General features: G+C 38.3%; 1 protein-coding gene across 12 annotated transcripts in view; it reads left to right on the top strand.

Moving 5' to 3' along the window:
- The window catches only part of neo1a (neogenin 1a), a 96,662-nt gene that overhangs the window by 58,027 nt on the left and 21,698 nt on the right, over window positions 1–16,937 (top strand). For 7 of the 12 annotated variants that reach the window (XM_048263441.1, XM_048263439.1, XM_048263432.1 and 4 more), the window contains exons 5-16: window positions 195–331; window positions 1,289–1,443; window positions 4,104–4,224; window positions 7,001–7,226; window positions 7,353–7,507; window positions 9,881–10,029; window positions 10,247–10,385; window positions 11,948–11,997; window positions 12,933–13,077; window positions 14,416–14,526; window positions 15,477–15,671; window positions 16,506–16,601. In XM_048263441.1, the coding sequence (XP_048119398.1) occupies window positions 195–331; window positions 1,289–1,443; window positions 4,104–4,224; window positions 7,001–7,226; window positions 7,353–7,507; window positions 9,881–10,029; window positions 10,247–10,385; window positions 11,948–11,997; window positions 12,933–13,077; window positions 14,416–14,526; window positions 15,477–15,671; window positions 16,506–16,601 (1,679 nt within the window). The remainder of the gene's footprint in view (window positions 1–194; window positions 332–1,288; window positions 1,444–4,103; window positions 4,225–7,000; window positions 7,227–7,352; window positions 7,508–9,880; window positions 10,030–10,246; window positions 10,386–11,947; window positions 11,998–12,932; window positions 13,078–14,415; window positions 14,527–15,476; window positions 15,672–16,505; window positions 16,602–16,937) is intronic. The other 5 variants (XM_048263444.1, XM_048263436.1, XM_048263443.1 and 2 more) reach the window with 1 other exon arrangement.

Here is a 16,937-nt window from a genome sequence, read left to right as displayed (position 1 = left end):
TCCCTTTAAATTTAAATTATATGCCAATATCTTCTACACAGTTATGTTCTAAACCATGACATTGCTTCACACTTACCATTAGGTGATATCTGTGTAGTTGCAAGGTCAAATGATTTTGAACACAGTTCTTCTCTGACAACACTTTCATTTAATGACTCACTTTCTTCTAATGACTTGTTATTCATTGTCAACAGTGAGGGACGTTTTGAAATTGTTGGTGGGGGAAGTTTGCATGTTCTCAACCTAACTGAAGAGGATGCTGGGACATTCAGTTGCCTTGCAGACAATGTGAATGACTCCATAGAGGTTCAGGTTGAGCTTAAAATTCAAGGTACAATATATTGTTTGTTCCCTCAACCTGTATCAGTCAGCATGTCAGATACATCGTAGGATTGGTCTCAGGGAATATCGTGGCTTCATGTTGTACGGTATTTGTGGTGTGTCTGTCAGTTTACAGAATGGACAGACCACACACATTTTAGCTGAAATATTCACATGATTTTTCGTTTAGAGATTAAAGTTATAAACAGGACACACTTTAATTTATGATACTACTTTATTGATGCACTTCTTATTAAACTATTTATTTTGTAAAGTATAGTAAAGTTTAGCTATAAGTGAAAACAATGGTGTATACAAAGGCTATGCGATCAGGCGTCATTAGATTTATGCATGATATGCTAATTCTCAAAATTATTCTTTGATTTGGAGGATGAAAGAAATGATACATGCTGTTTTGTGAGACCTATTGAGGTGTCATAGTGTGTTGTGTGTTAAATATAGCATGTTTCCTTTATGTCTTTTTGATATTTTTGAGGAGTGCTCAAAACCAAATGATGCAGATATCATAGTGAGCCTTATAGTTTTAAGCAGTTCAGTCTCAATTTGGCAGCCTTCTGTAAGTGTGTGCATGTGCGTTGATGTTGGCTGTTGTGCTTTTACAATGTAGGCCTAAATGTCGTGACATTACTGATCATGTGAAAATTTTACAGTGGCGCTTAAAATCTGCTGCGCCGCTGCTAAATACATAGTAGGGAAAACACTGCATTTTATGATTTATTACAATAAATGACTTACATATAGCACCTTTAATTTACTACTTATTAATGCATTGTGATGTGTAGCTCCACTTTGGGCAATCAGTGCACAGCAAGTAGCAGTAATCCTTAATTTCACATATTTTTGTGTGTTTTGTAATAAATTGTAGTCAGTGCATTTTTTTTTAAAAACAATTCTTGAATGTTCACCCTTTTAACATAGCCAAACCTTTCTGCTTTCACGTTTTCAGTTCCTCCCCAGTTCCTGAAAAAGCCAGTGAACACCTATGCTCATGAATCAATGGATATCATCTTTGAGTGTGAAGTAACAGGTTCACCTGCACCGACTGTTAAATGGGTCAAGAATGGAGATGCGGTCATCCCCAGTGACTACTTCAAAGTAATTGTAAGTCCTAATGATTATGGAGAGTTTGCAAATCTTGTCCATTAATGAATGTTTAGTCATTTACCAAGTAATAAGTCATAGCCCGCCACTCTGGATGTTTGTCAGAATGATTACTTTAGAAAAAGTCATGCACACACCTGCTTTCTTTTGCAGCAAAAACACCAATCTTTGGTGTGTTTAGGTAACGGGTCACAGTCCATACAGTGCTCTCCACAATTGTTTGGCACCCTTAGTAAAAATAGTAATAGAAATCCTTTCTTGATGATTTATTTTACAATCACAATTCACAGATTCAGCCTTATACTCTAATGCATAAATATGCCCAGAGGCTGTTTTGGGTCTTGGTCTGACTGTAGCCTACAGTTCGAGCAGAACGAAAATAGAACCGTTTCAACTAAGCCTTTTTGTCAAAAGACAGAGGAGGCTCGCTCAAAGGAGCTGATGCTTATAGTACGGTATAGCGCCACATAGTTCAAATTGAAAAGGCTCTGTAATAGCAGGTATTTTTGGCTGGCGTGTTCAGAACTGCACAAAATTTGACCTGTAGGATCACTTTGACACCCTCTGAATGCATGCTGAATTTCGTGGAATTCCGTTCATGTGGGGGCCATACAATAAATTAATTTTTGTGTACATTTAGTGACTGTACACAAATCGGCTGGCGGATGGCGGTGTTGAGCGAAGGGTTGCCAGATAAAGTTGAAATGTACACACACGCACTCACATGCACACACACACACACACACACACACAAAGACACATACAGACACACACACACACACACATGCCAAACACAGGTACGCACGCGCGCGCAGTACATCTAGTTGACTACCCAATAATGCTTTGTACAGTCTCCACTTAATCTTCTACAATTGCGTTGAATTCAGACCATGGAATGTGACATTTTTCCTCTTTAAACTAATCTCTCGAAATTGTACAGGCTGCTAGGTTATCTATTATCCTGGTATTTTAGGATCAGGATAGCATATTTGATGTTCCCAAAGGTTTTGGAGGGAAAAGATCACCACAGTGTCAGACGTTCCACCATAAATAACAATGAATATCAGGTTATTTTCCATAGTCATCCTTCTTTTTATTCCAAACCTGGGTATCAGCAAAGAATACATACTAACATACTTATTTTCCTGACTATTGACCAGTGTTTATACATTGATTTTGCTAAATTTCTTCAGCTGCAAGGTTAATGCATTGTCTCAATTACTCTTTATGATTAAGGCACAATCTGATTCTGATTCATTGGGCTATTGGACATTGCGGTTAATACAAGGGTACAGTTAATACACATTTTTTTTTTTTTTTTTTTGTTGTTGCATAAAACACGGTCCTGCGGTGTATATACAATGTGCCTAATACATGGGAATAATTACAGTATATTAAAATATATCCTCTAAGAGGTACGTCACCCCAGCTCATTAGGACTTGAATGACATTAATGCAAAAATCTAAGGCCTCACCTGTTGTACAGGCTTTACTAGCTGCTCCATGACCGAAAGCTAGATGTTTTTGGCTTGTGGGTGAAACAAGGCATTTGAGGCTTTGGGAAACACTAATGAACTTTTATTACAATTTCCTGACATTTTATTGACCAAGCAACATATTTATTAAGTAAATAATCAACAGATTAATCCATGTTGAAAATAATTGTTAGTTGCAGCCCTAGTTGTTATTTTTAAAAATTCATATTATGCCTTTCACATCAGGTGTCACCTGATATTGCACTCTCTTGTGTCCTTGGCAATATTATACCAGTCAAATGTAAAGCTGGTCCGACGCCAATCAAAATTCAACCGTCAATGCCAGCATGTTTAAAATGTCAAAGTACACAACATTTGAAATGCTGCATCATAGCCACATTCTTTGGATGCTTGCCAAATTTTGTAAAATTCCATCCACAGGGGGCGCTGCAGCTGACATATTTCAAATGTCCTTGGACCCTAATGATTGACAAACAGATATTTAAGGGTACTAATACTGATGTTGCTCCCTTTACAAAAGAAAAAACAATGCCATATAAAATGTTTTCAAAGAAAATGGAAAACTGAACTCATTAAAAGACTGACAAATTCTACAAACAACAAAACACATACACAGGAACACACACACCTAGATGAATAACAGACTCCATGCTAAAAGTGCAGAGGTGCAATTTCAGTACTTGTGCAAAACTTTTTTTCATACTATTATTCTATTAAAGCAGACACACTGCATAATGTCACCTAATATGAGTAATGAAGTGGATGTCTCTTGCACTCTAGCCTGTTGGTGCTCACGGAGCAGGACCTTAGAATCAATCGTAACTTTCAGGCCACTTCTTAAGACTGAACCCAGAAATGGGACCAGAGCACACGATTAGTTATAGCGAGTTTTTACTGGAGCTGGTGACTAATACCTAATATGAGTACTTCTATGGTCAAAGCTTTTCACAATTAGTAAGTACAAAACCAATGAAAAAACAGCTTGTATGAATGAGGATGAGCTCACTGGGGTGAACTAAGGTAAAAATAGAGAGTTTTGAAGCATGCTCCTGAGGGTTTATGCTTCAGACTTACAAACACCTTTCTGTTTGATTAATAAAACTCAGACAAATGAATAATACTGACTAAACCTGATTACTATCAATTTCTTCTGATAACCCATAGAAGGAGCACAATCTCCAGGTGCTTGGACTGGTGAAATCCGATGAAGGCTTCTACCAGTGTATGGCTGAGAATGATGCTGGCAATGTACAAGCCAGCGCCCAGCTCATTATTCTGGATCATGGTAAGCTTGTAAAAAAATGTGTGTGTGCATGGTAGTACTGTATGTGTGTACCCTGGAAAACCAGAGTTCTCGCGAAAGCACAATTTGAATTGTCTCTGCGAGACACTCTGGCAATGAATAATGATGCACGTTACTTTTACCCCTTGCGTCGCGAGGAACCAATCACATCGGTGTATCTGATTTAGGCAGGCCATGAGGCGAGCTAAACAGATGACGACAGCACTGCAACGAATCAGTCAATAAACATTGGTCATAGTGTTATCCAATTGCGTCGAAGTCCGAAATCAGTCAGTAAACATTGGTTGTAGTGTTATCTAATGGTGTGCAGTGAGATGTTTTTAAATGCTTGCTTGGTGCTGCCCCTTGAGTTGGGCCATTTTCATTATTTGTGGCCAGACCCTTAATCTTTCTAGATTACCAGGGTCTGGATTTTCCAGGCTAGTATGTGCGAAGGATTCTGGTAGAATTTATATTAACTACCAAGCTACAGTAGGAATGGACAGAGTACATGTCATCACAAATTATCAGGTCATTAGAACATCCTCTGTTTGTCAGTTAATTAGCAAACTTTTTGAGAATGTGATGAATTTGCACTTAGCCAGGATGAGGGAATTGCAAAACACTTTACGAAAGCTATATGATAAAAACTGGTGGATTAACCATAATAACTAGACTGCATTTCAACAGAGAAGATCTGAAGGGTGGTGTGTCATCATAAGGCCCTGACTGTTGAGCTGCACTTGTTGCTAAGGCTTCAGTTTCTGAGGGCTATTATTATTCATGTCATAGTGGTCACTGTTGTTGATAGAGTTTTGAATTTAACTAATTTCTAATACTGCAATTGTTGAATTGAATTAAAATGGAGGCCAAGTTTGCAAAGGAGTTTCCAATGTATAAGGTGATAAGGGCAATCTAAAGTAATATATTGGCATGCATGTGTTTCTTAATAGTTACACGTTGTTTTGTAAATGATGTTGGTCCAGAAGAAGCACTCACTTATGCGCATACGTGTGCGCTTTCAGTTGGTCTGACTTCTGTTTTTTTATATAAACAGACATGGTTTCCCTTTTAATATAATACTTTAATATCAAGCTTTTGCTCAAGCAGAGTTTACATGTGTCTGCACTCGCATAGGATTAGAACTCAAATGCAATGACAAAACAAAGTCTTAAAGTTATTTACGGTCACTACTGACAAGGGGATAGAATCGAAAACATAGCCTGAAAAGAGCAACACTTATTGGATATTCATCCAAGGACCGTATTACAGAAACTTCCTAGCTCGCAAATCCCATCTTATCTGTTTGGTAACTGTGGTAACTATATTTAAGCTTTGATTTAAGAACTGCCGCTCCTAAGTCAGTGTTCTTATCCTAACTCCAGATAGGAAAGATGTATTACAGAAACGTTTGAAGTCACAAAATCCTAAATAAACGTTCCTAACGTCCCGACATGCCCATTTCTGATCAAGGTTAATTTGACAACTGCGCCAGTGTAAACTAGCAACGAGACTTGCATCACGCCCGGTGCCACAATGCCCCGGTTATAACATATGGCACTGAATATTATATGGCACGTTCATGAAGCTAAGATTTATTGTTGAGTTGATTAGTTACATGGCATTAGTTTTACGTCAGTGTTCCTAATAGTGTATGGATGAATACAGATATCTCTACTGCCATCATTACATTACCATAGCCAATCAACATTTGTCAGCTTGTGCTTTGCAGGAACAGTGCATCATACAATTGTTCACTGTCTGCACTACACATTTTGTGAAGAAATTAGAGCTGTCTGTTGGTGTTCCCTTGTGTTAAACAAAAATATATGTTTTGAAGAGAGATTGTAATTAAATTAGTAATTAAATTAGATTTATTGAAGATAGATGATGATGATGCTGGATCATATTTCCTGTTAACAAGAGTTAACATGATTATCATTATACATTATATGTATTTTGGGGGAGATTTTAAAGATCTGCATGCAATTTGGGCTTTGGACACATCTGCAATAGATGAAATAGAGTAATTGTGTTTTCCTTGGGATTCATATGTTTGTTTTTGGTGAGCATACCGGTATACTCAGTCACCATGGGCCACCTCTGATTGGTGAGCATAACTTGTATTTGAAATGTGCAGCCTACACTGTTTGCTACTCAAATTGTCACAAATCATTTTGATTTCAAATAGATTAAGCCCTGTGCTGAACATATCTATGCTGTTTGTTATGCAGTATTTATTGTGTCTGTGTACCTATTCATTCTTAGCTTCTAATGGTAACCAATGCTACCTATGTTAGCTAATCTAAAAAGTTTGGATAGTTAAGAGATCTTGAATTCTAAACAGCGGCTGAGATTTATTATCAGAATTAAACAAATGTTCCTCTGTAGTGTTGATTCAAAGGAATGTTTTGTACATCTTACTTGTCCCTTTCTTAAATGATGCATCCCCCACATGCACACAATCAGTTATATATGTTTACATTCATACTGCAGCCTCTTCCCACAGGCTGACTTTTCATCCTGTCATTTTTGCAGTATATTTATTTTTGTCACTTATGTATTTAGTTCATTCAGATGAGTTTTTAGTAATTTTTGTGCCTTATTTCTGTCATCAAGCCCTTTTGTTTCGATGTTGTTTCTGTCCTCTCCCCCTTTTCCTTTTTTCCTCTTTTGTGTTTCTGTCTTACCTTTTCATTCCCATCCTTCATCCATCATTTTCCTTCACCTGTGCCAATGTCTCTTACACCATCACTCAATTACTCCTGCTACACCCAAGATGTGTCCCTGCCCTCCCCCTCATCCCCCTCACTGATCAGTGCCACTACTGAACATGTAACACCAGGCTCTGGTGGCAGCGATGGACCTACACCCTCAGCCCCACGTGATCTTGTGGCTTCGCTCGTGTCCACCCGCTTCATTAAGCTGACCTGGAGACAGCCAGCTGAGACCCATGGGGAAGAAGTTTCCTACTCCGTCTACTACAGCCAGGAGAGTATGAACAGGTACTCAGTTATTTCATTCTCTACATCACTCTATGAAAAAGGAAACCTATTATTATATTAAGTTTGATTACATATTATTAAGCACTAATCAAGACTATATTAATAGATAGTTGTTGTTTGTTTTAGGGAACGCATAGTGAACACCAGTCAGCCTGGAGAGATGCAGGTCACCATCCAGAACCTCATGCCTGATTGCAAGTACACCTTCCGGGTGGTTGCACACAATAATAATGGTGTGGGTGAGAGTTCCAATGCCCTGACTGTCGCCACACAGCCTGAAGGTAAGAGTCCCCCAAGAGGTCATAAAAAATCTACAACTGTGAAAAATACAAAATTGGAAATGTAAACAAAGGAAACCACAGTCAGAATGATACATGCACACACTTTTTATATACTGTATGCTTGTCAACTGAAGGTACAAGAATGCACTCTGAGAAATGCACACTGAAGGTACATGAATGCGCACTGAAACTTTTGATGACACAAAGTACACTGCGAAAACTCGAATGGTGCACTCATAACGGTCAAAAAGTTGTGTGGAACGATGGAAACTATCTGTCCTCAATGGACGCCATCTTGGCTACATAAAGGAAGGGGAGGGAACATTTTCAAACTTGTGATCATCGCGATTAAGGAAACTGGAGCAGCAGCAGTGGAAAACAATTTAAAGATGTTCAAGCAAGTTATAACATAAACTGTTAATGTTTTGACAAAGTGTGACCTTGTCACTGTCTAATAGAGGAAACCAATAAAGTTATATTTCAATGTTGCAAAGAGTGCACACACTCAAACAGTCCATGAGGCACCATAGTAATAAGGGCATATATGTGAAAAGTTTTGCGTTGTAGAAGTACTGTAGGCTTTCATGATTTCCACCTCTATGTGGCCGTTCCAATTTATCAATGCCCACATAGCGTAGGGAACTTACTGTATACTATGTCCTATTTAAAAAAAAAAAAAAAAGAAGAAGAAGAAATTCAGTAAGCACACAGTGCACTGCATTAAAGTGTACTGATGGAAGTACGTCATCTGAGACAGAGTGAAGGTTATGGCAGGTGGAAGCATATCAATCAATGCTTTGCGTCAAGTTTGATTTCATTGTACAATATTTGAAGAATATTGTTGCAAGAAGACCAATGTTAGTGTAGTGGCTAACTTGGCTAGCATGCAATAGCCACAGAAGTTGTGGGTTAAATTCATGGCTGCCACTGTTGTGCCTTTGAGAGAGGTACGTAACACCTTGCAATTAATATCTATAAGTCGCTTTGGATAAAAGTCCTTGGTCTGAAAAAGTTTGAGAAATACTGATTTAAAGAGTGACCACGTGTGTCCTTGACCTTGGACCCTACAACATAGAGTACCATGTAATTTCATCAGGCCCTTATAGTTAAAGGCTAACTATGCAGGTTTTTTAGCTTAATTTACCTTAACTTAACAGCTTCGGAGTCATTGGAATGGTTATATGACTTTTTTCGGGTTGAATGGTCGCCGTCTTGCTTCCCCCTAGCGCCTGTGAGAAAAACCACCCTTGCAACTTTGGGCCGGCGGGCCGACGGACTCCGTGTCAGGAAGTATAACAGTGTAACTAATTGCTTTACTGCATTTAAATACACATACACGCCAGGCACCGGCTAGAACAAGGTAGCGATGGAATTTCTCAGACATTCGTCATGACAGAGCCAGCGAAAAAGAAGCAAAAAATGAGAAAACAGCAAAGAAATTGCCAATACTGCATAGTTTCTCTTTAATAATACCCCAACCATAGACTGTTCACCCCATTCCCCTACTCCACTCCAGGAAGCATTACAGATCTCTCCGCACTCGGACCAGCAGGTTCGGAGGGAGCTTCTTCCCTGCGGCTGTCACCCTGCTGAATACTAACTCTTATCATACTGTAAACTATACTCCATAGTCAACTGCACATATCTGTCTGTACTGTTAATACTGCACATTTATTTTATTTTTTACTAGTAATGCTACTGTTAATACACTGTACATACCTGTACGTACATACATACTGTATCTGTCTATATTGTTCATACTGAATATCCATATTTATTCTGCTCTTATAATGTTACTGTTAATACTCTGCACATATTATCCCTACTGTAAACTATGGGCCAGTCCCAAAGTCCGGACTCACAGACTCAGGGACTTTGGTGCGCGTTCTCGCAAAATTCGTAAGGGCTTAGGTCTGTCCCAATGTTGAATTTCAAAAGGTGTGAAGGTTTGAGTACACACTTACCGAGCCCTTTCTGTGAGTCTGTATCATTTTGACCGCTAAACTTTTTTTCAAAAAATTACTTTCTTGAAAAGGAAAATAGTTCTGCTGGTGAAATTTTTAGTTTAAATTCCAATGGTCAAAATGACCACCTTGGTAGTTCTAATAGATTTGAAATTCTTGGCAGTTCTAGTGTTTAACACTGTCTCATAAGGATCCTCTTCATGTTCATGTCATGACATTTTGAGTCTGCTAAGAGGCGCAAACATTAAATTCTGCTCCCAAAACCACAACTTCATCTCCTGACTCATATTTTTAATAACCTTTTTAGTCAATTTGTTTGGAGTCTTCAGTGTGTAGGGCTTTTTTGCCAGGATATTGCAATAGTGTTATATCACTAATTATTTATAATAATTATATAATCTTTGTACAGTTCAAGTACCAGGACCAGCTCCCAATCTTCAAGCCGTGGCCACCTCCCCTACCTCAGTTACTGTAAGCTGGGACATCCCTCTCACAGGCAATGGAGAGATTCAGACCTACAAGCTTTACCACACTGCAAAAGGCCAAGACACAGAGCAGGTCAGTCTGACAGGATGTTTTCAATATCTTTAACCTCTAATCACCACCAGATTAAGTAAAGTGTTGATTATTTGTATAATTTCAGCATATTGTTTGGAAAGAATAATTCAAATAACTTGTTATGGTAATTTGGGAGGTTAACGGTAAATCTGGCCTTTGTCTGTGACCGCATATACCTTTGTGGTCTTTTGAATACTGTACGGCTCTCCTCTTTCAGGAAATCGATGTAAGAGGTCTGTCTTACACCTTAAGTGGGCTGAAAAAATTTACAGAGTACAGCTTCCGGGTGGTGGCTTATAACAAACATGGACCAGGAGTGTCCACAGATGATGTGATGGCGCAGACATTTTCTGCTGGTAAGAATATTTCAGACATCAACAAATGAATAGGTAAACCATTAGAAAACAAATGTTCACAATTAACACAATTAATGTGTGCCCATGTTAGTGCCCAATAATGTCCATATTACGCATCATTAATCCTTATTGTTACCTTTGCTAAGGAGGTTGTATTTTCACCCATGTGTGTTTGTTGATTGGTTAGTGAGCAAAAGATCAGAATTGGGTCACTTAACAGAAAAGCCTTTGTCACAATTGGCAATTGAATGAATCTGACAGAGGGAGTATGACATGAGCAGTGTCCTCTTATGTTCAATGTATATTATGCTACTTTTGAAGCAAATTTTACAGAACAACATTGATGATCATATGCAAATGTTCCACAAATATATGTGGATTTCTCACCCAGATGACAAACGTCATGACAACAGGAGTCAACATTTTATTCATCTAAATAAGGACAAAACAGATCATTTTGTTTGTCAGCAAAGCAAAGAGAATTAAAATACACCTTGATTCTTGAGCTCTAAGAACCAAAGACCAAGTCTGAAATCTTTCTTCTATCAAACATATGGAACTCAAAGACTCCTGCACACTGTTTATTTTGCAAATACTGATTTTATTTAGAAACTACGTTTCGGTCCTTTGACCTTCATCAGGTTATCTAGATCTAGATAACCTGATGAAGGTCAAAGGACTGGACATTTTGCATTTGGGTGTCAGATAGTATATTTTAAGTTTTTATTGTTCTGGCACCTATGCAGTAGATTGGTGCAGCTGATGACCGATGCAGCTGCAAGAAGTCAAACATGCCCACTGATTTGACGCTACTGGAACAGAAGTAAGGCAATGTGTTGCCTTCAGAAACCCTCCTTGTTATAGCCTCTCTGTTCACTTTAGAAGGTGTAACACTAGAGTAATACTTCGGTTTATCAGTAGGATACCCATGGACACTACCACCGAAGTATAAGGCTATTTTGAAGTTGTCAGTGGTTTGGAAATAGTGATTTATTTTGACATGGCTGTATGCCCACTGAAACACGCTATAAGCCATTTTGATGCTAATACAAACTCCTCGGATTAACCTAACCTGCTCCCAAACGAAAGTTTGATCCTGTTATCAACCATAAATAGACCCAGGTTGTTTTTACTCCACAGTATCCTTTTAAGTGTTTATTATTCTGGCACCTATGCAGTGGGTTGGTTAAGTGTTTATTGAGTGTTCCCATGATACCTCTTGGAATGTTCTTTCTAATTAATTTGTGTAAACTGCAATTTAAACATGATGTACTTTACTCTTAAAGATAATCCTTTTTTTTTTGCATACAAGGCTGTCATGCGGTTTATTTACAGTATGATGCAAGTTTGTCTATTTTTTCTGCCTTTATTTATGTAAAGCATATTGAATTGCCTGTGTATTAAATGTGCTATATAAATAATCTTGCCTTGGCAGACAGATATAGGCACATATTAGTTATGGGTTCATGGCCAACATAAGTTCCCTAACATGTTACCACATTCTTGTGAACCTGAGAGATATCAGTCTTTGAACTATTCCCATCTTTTGCCTATGCCTACAGTACCAAGTGCCCCACCACAGAATGTGACTGTAGAGGTTCTGAACTCAAAGGTAAGTTTGTGAGAACTGAACAATCCTCCACATACATCAACTTCAAGTAGGGTGGTAGTCAGTGTACTACCAGAGATGAGTATTCTCTGATGCAAAAAAGCCAGTCATGTACTCGCACTTTTGCACTTCAGAGCACTATGTTAATGAAATATAAATAGGGCTAAACGATTTAGGGAAAATATCTCATTTTAATTTTCAGATATTGTCAGATAGTGCAATTGCATTTTGATTTGCGATACCATTTTTGAAAGTTATGCTTCTGATCAATATTCACTATGATGCAGTCCTTGACTCTGAAATAGTATTTTACTTACTCTTGACTTATTGGGCAAGACCAGCACTACCTCTACTAGCCTTTTTGGGCTGTGTACATCCATCGTACTGCTGCCTGTAGTGCTTTTTCAAGTTGCTACATGTTAATTGTGTTGCCTCAGGATCAATTGCTTGACAATAGGTTTTGCATAGTAAGCTACCTTTTTTGCTTGTTTGTTCATCACTTCTGGTGCACCCAACATACCCAAACCCAAATAATCATAGTGGCAAACTGTACGATTTAATTGCAACTTTCACGATTGGCTAAATGCATTAGTGGAAATTGCAGTTTCAGTTGAAATTTCGATTAAAAAAAGTATGAATCTTTCAGTATATAGGCTTGCCTTCCTTCATTTTGAGGACTAGTTGGTGAATAAAGACTGATGTAAGGAGAAATAAGGAGCAATACGAATAGGCTGGAATAAAAACAGCATTTTGAGATCTCATGTTGAATTTAAATTGGACCTCTAGTCTCAGCCGAAGTCCAATTAGTTATTCTTGTCAATCTATTCTTTGGAGACAAAGAAAAGACATTTCTGAGATGAGACATTTTCTTTTAGGGAGGTAGTATTAAATTGTGGCTCCAAAAGAAAGTTGGCTGACATTGACCTTTGTTTCTCTAGAGTATCATGGTACGATGGCAACCACCCCCTGCAGATGATCAGAATGGGGAGATTACTGCATATAAAATCCGCTACCGTAAGGGGGCCCGAAAAAGTGAGGCGTCAGAAATTGTTGCAGGGACACAGCTCCACAAACTCCTTGACAGTAAGTTATTGGTCATGACATTTGTGTGCATTCAATCGACTGTAAACCATTCAGAAATAAATTATTTAAAAAACACTTTATTACATTTGCAGTCCATAACTCTTAATTCTAGTCACTGTATTGACACACAACTTATTAATGTCATATATTTTGGCACACTGTTGTGATGTTGTGATGTCTCTACAGTGTCACTCAATCATCACTTTTCTGACTACTTAAAACTTCCTTGATGTGAAGGCTAATGTAAGACATGTGGAAGTATTATCACATCATATTGTAACGCCAGTTGTGGGTAGGCTACTGTAAATGGTCCCGAGCAGCATATATAAACAAGACATAGCATGCGAAGATGGCCCCTATAATGACAAAGATAAGAGATTAAAAGATAGTGAAATTAACCTGGTGAAAAATAAACTCAATCACTTTGTGAATAGAGTCTGGACACTCACAGTTGCAAAACCTTTCCAACACAGACATGGTAACGGGTGTAGAAATAGCATTACAGGAGAAATCCGGTGAGTTTTCACAGATCTCCGTTTCATGCCCCTAGAGTGTAGCACTGTAGATGCCTTGCTGTGTTAGCTGCTGGTTGTAGCAACTCGAGTTAGGTAAAAAACAATTTTTTTCATGTTTTCCTCTCGTACAGACAGTACTCGGTGAGCTTGAGTAATGGAGATCTATCTGAAAATTTGCCAGATTTCTCCTTTAACTTGAAATCGTACATACCGTTAACTTTGAAATCATTGGTCCAGCCTAACCAATCACATTAATCAGGGATTCCTGACGTTTGTTCCTACTTCGCCTAAACTTTACAGACTGTCAAGAAACAGCATCTGCAGTAAATCATAGGTTATGAATCATCATATGTTATAAATTAAATAGTTCATCAAACTGCTGATTCAACTGCATAGGCCTAAAGAATTTACTTATAACTGACTAAGCTAAATCAGTTATAAGTAAAATATTATTTATTTATAAGTAAAATAATAAATAAAGCTGTGTGTGCATTTTTGTCCCCACCACTTTCCAAATCATGTGCTCTTATATGTACAGTAAGCAGGGTTCTTCGTACAAATTACGTCTCAGTCAGTCATTTATAACTGAACAGTCACTGAAATATTTTCTAGTAACTTCAGGCATAAATCTGAGACAGGAATGACACTATGAGCATTTGCAGATGAAAACTAAGCTGGAGACATGAAGGACATTTCTAAATGTATGATCAGTGCTCAGCTGTTATTATGTGCTCCGTTGTCATTAGTGTAGTGTAACAGTGATTGATGATTGATATATATAGTGATGATTGATGATATGAAACACAATTGTTTTTAATTGCAGATTTGCAGCGCGGAACTGAATATTCCGTACGAGTGACTGCTATGACGTTAAATGGGTCAGGTCCAGCCTCAGATTGGGTTACTTCTGAGACGTTTGAGAGTGACCTTGATGGTAAGACATTTCAGGACAGACCATTATTAAATATTCAAATATACTAACTGATTTTTTTTCATCAATGTGAGTTCCCCTTTTTTGTCTTTTTTGTCTACAGTGATGTACTTTAAGGTGTTTAGGGTTAGGTGTACAATGCAAAAAATAAAATCTAACCAAGTGTTATTAATCTTATATTAAGATCAAAAAATCTATTTGGTATTGTTTTAAGTATGAAGAGACTTACCTAGCACACTCTCGATAGATAATTTTGACTTAGAGGGAAACTTGGCAGGAGTAGCTAAATTTCCCCCTCTGCTGGGGAAGTTGTGCATAACGATAAAGCACACGGATTTGTTTACAATCTAGCGAAACGGTTAGCATAAGTTCGACAGAACAATATGGATGTTACAAGGTGAGAAACACAATTTAAAACGAGTGTCTTGTTTCTCACTTCTCTTACCGGGACGGTAGTACCAAAGTTGCAAGGTTGGTTTTCCGCCTGGGGACGCTAGGGGGAGTGGGGAAAGTCACCATTTTCACCGGAACAGGTCATTTAACCATCTAAATGATTTCTAAACGGGTTTATTAAGTTGTCAAGTAATAGTTGCCAAGTTCCCCCTTGAGTCTTATCAAAACAAATTTACTCAATGCACTGGCAGACAAGTTTGCTTGTTTTTAGGGTTGGGTATCGTTTAAGTTTTATCCGATACCGATGCTAAATCAATAAACGGTGCCGGTGCCTGAACCGGTACTTTGTTTTTAAAATAAAATGCCCAAACCAATGGTCGAAACCATGTGTTGCTTTTTTTGGATTGATAAGACAAATTTGAACATAAAATTGAATATTGATAAACAATACAAACTATATGTTTTAAAATTAATAACATTTGGTTAGATTTTATTAGATAAGCATTTTTTGCAGTGTATGGTTTGTGAATAAATCCAAACATTTTTTTGGAATCATTCAGAGTCAAGAGTTCCAGACATCCCCAGCTCCTTGCATGTGCGACCTTTGGTCAACAGCATAGTGGTGAGTTGGACTCCTCCAGAGAACCAAGATATCGTGGTCAGAGGTTACAGTATTGGCTATGGTATCGGCAGCCCTCATGCTCAGACTATAAAAGTGGACTACAAACAGCGGTACTACAGCATTGAGAACCTAGGTGAGTGTCCAAAGGTGTAAGCGTCTGTGTGTTACAGGACTTTGTCATTAATGTAATGCTAATCATTGGTATGTAGATATAGGAGAATAAGCAATCAATATTTTCATGCATAATGACAAGTATAAGTATAGTAAGTATAAGTATATATACTCTTTTGATCCCGTGAGGGAAATTTGGTCTCTGCATTTATCCCAATCCGTGAATTAGTGAAACACACACAGCACATAGTGTACACACAGTGAGGTGAAGCACACACTAATCCCGGGGCAGTGAGCTGCCTGCATCAACAGCGGCACTCGGGGAGCAGTGAGGGGTTAGGTGCCTTGAGGGCACTTCAGCCGTGCCTACTGGTCGGGGTTCGAACCGGCAACCCTCCAGTTACCGGTCCGAAGCGCTAACCAGTAGGCCACGGCTGCCCAAGTATTCAGGGGAGCTAAACACAAAGCTGCCATCAATCCAGCTGCACAAGTACTTAACAACATAGCATTGTGTTTACACAATTTGCTTGTTACAGAGTGTGAACCTCCACCAAATGTGCTTGTGCATTTAAATTCCAAGCAGATAAGCTGCAAAGGCTCAGGGTTTCAGTCTTTTCCTGTTATAATGTTACAAGTTAAATTGAGGAGTGTTTAACATCAGACAGATTTCATGAACACTACCAATTAAATAGTTAAAGTTATGTAAAAGTGAAATGAATAAAGTGATGCTGATGCATTAGCACCCACAATATTCTTTATACTCTATACACTTTAATAAAATGTCATGTCCTACCAAAAATTACAGAGCTAGTATTGTCATGGTATGATGCTCTTTTGTTCTTTGTCTCCAATCCAGATCCAAGTTCCCACTATGTGATCACTTTGAAGGCTTTCAATAATGTTGGAGAAGGTATACCTGTCTATGAGAGTGCCATCACCCGGCCCCAATCAGGTAAGACCGTGAATACATGTGGAAGGAACCCTTAAAGCCATGTCACACCAAAGATTTATGACTAGTCCAAACCGTTGCAGTGATGTGAGTTAAATGTTGCAGGGCGTTGCCAGCTGTTGCGAGCCGTTTCAAAAGATTTGTCATATCAAATCGAACACTTTTACCTTATGGTCTCTTGTCAGTCAGTCAGTCAGTCCCGGAGAGATGCCATGTCAGAGTTTTGGTAAAAAAGGAGAGGCAGAGAAGTATTTATTAACTCAGTTTTAAAGAACACCAGTGTCTACACAACAGTGTCTATCAGTCTAAACTGGTATACTTATAAAGTGACAAAAAATA

The sequence above is a fragment of the Alosa alosa genome, chromosome 14 (genome assembly GCF_017589495.1).
Source record: "Alosa alosa isolate M-15738 ecotype Scorff River chromosome 14, AALO_Geno_1.1, whole genome shotgun sequence".
NCBI classification, from domain to species: Eukaryota; Metazoa; Chordata; class Actinopteri; order Clupeiformes; family Clupeidae; genus Alosa; species Alosa alosa.
This window is presented reverse-complemented; position numbering and strand designations above follow the sequence as displayed.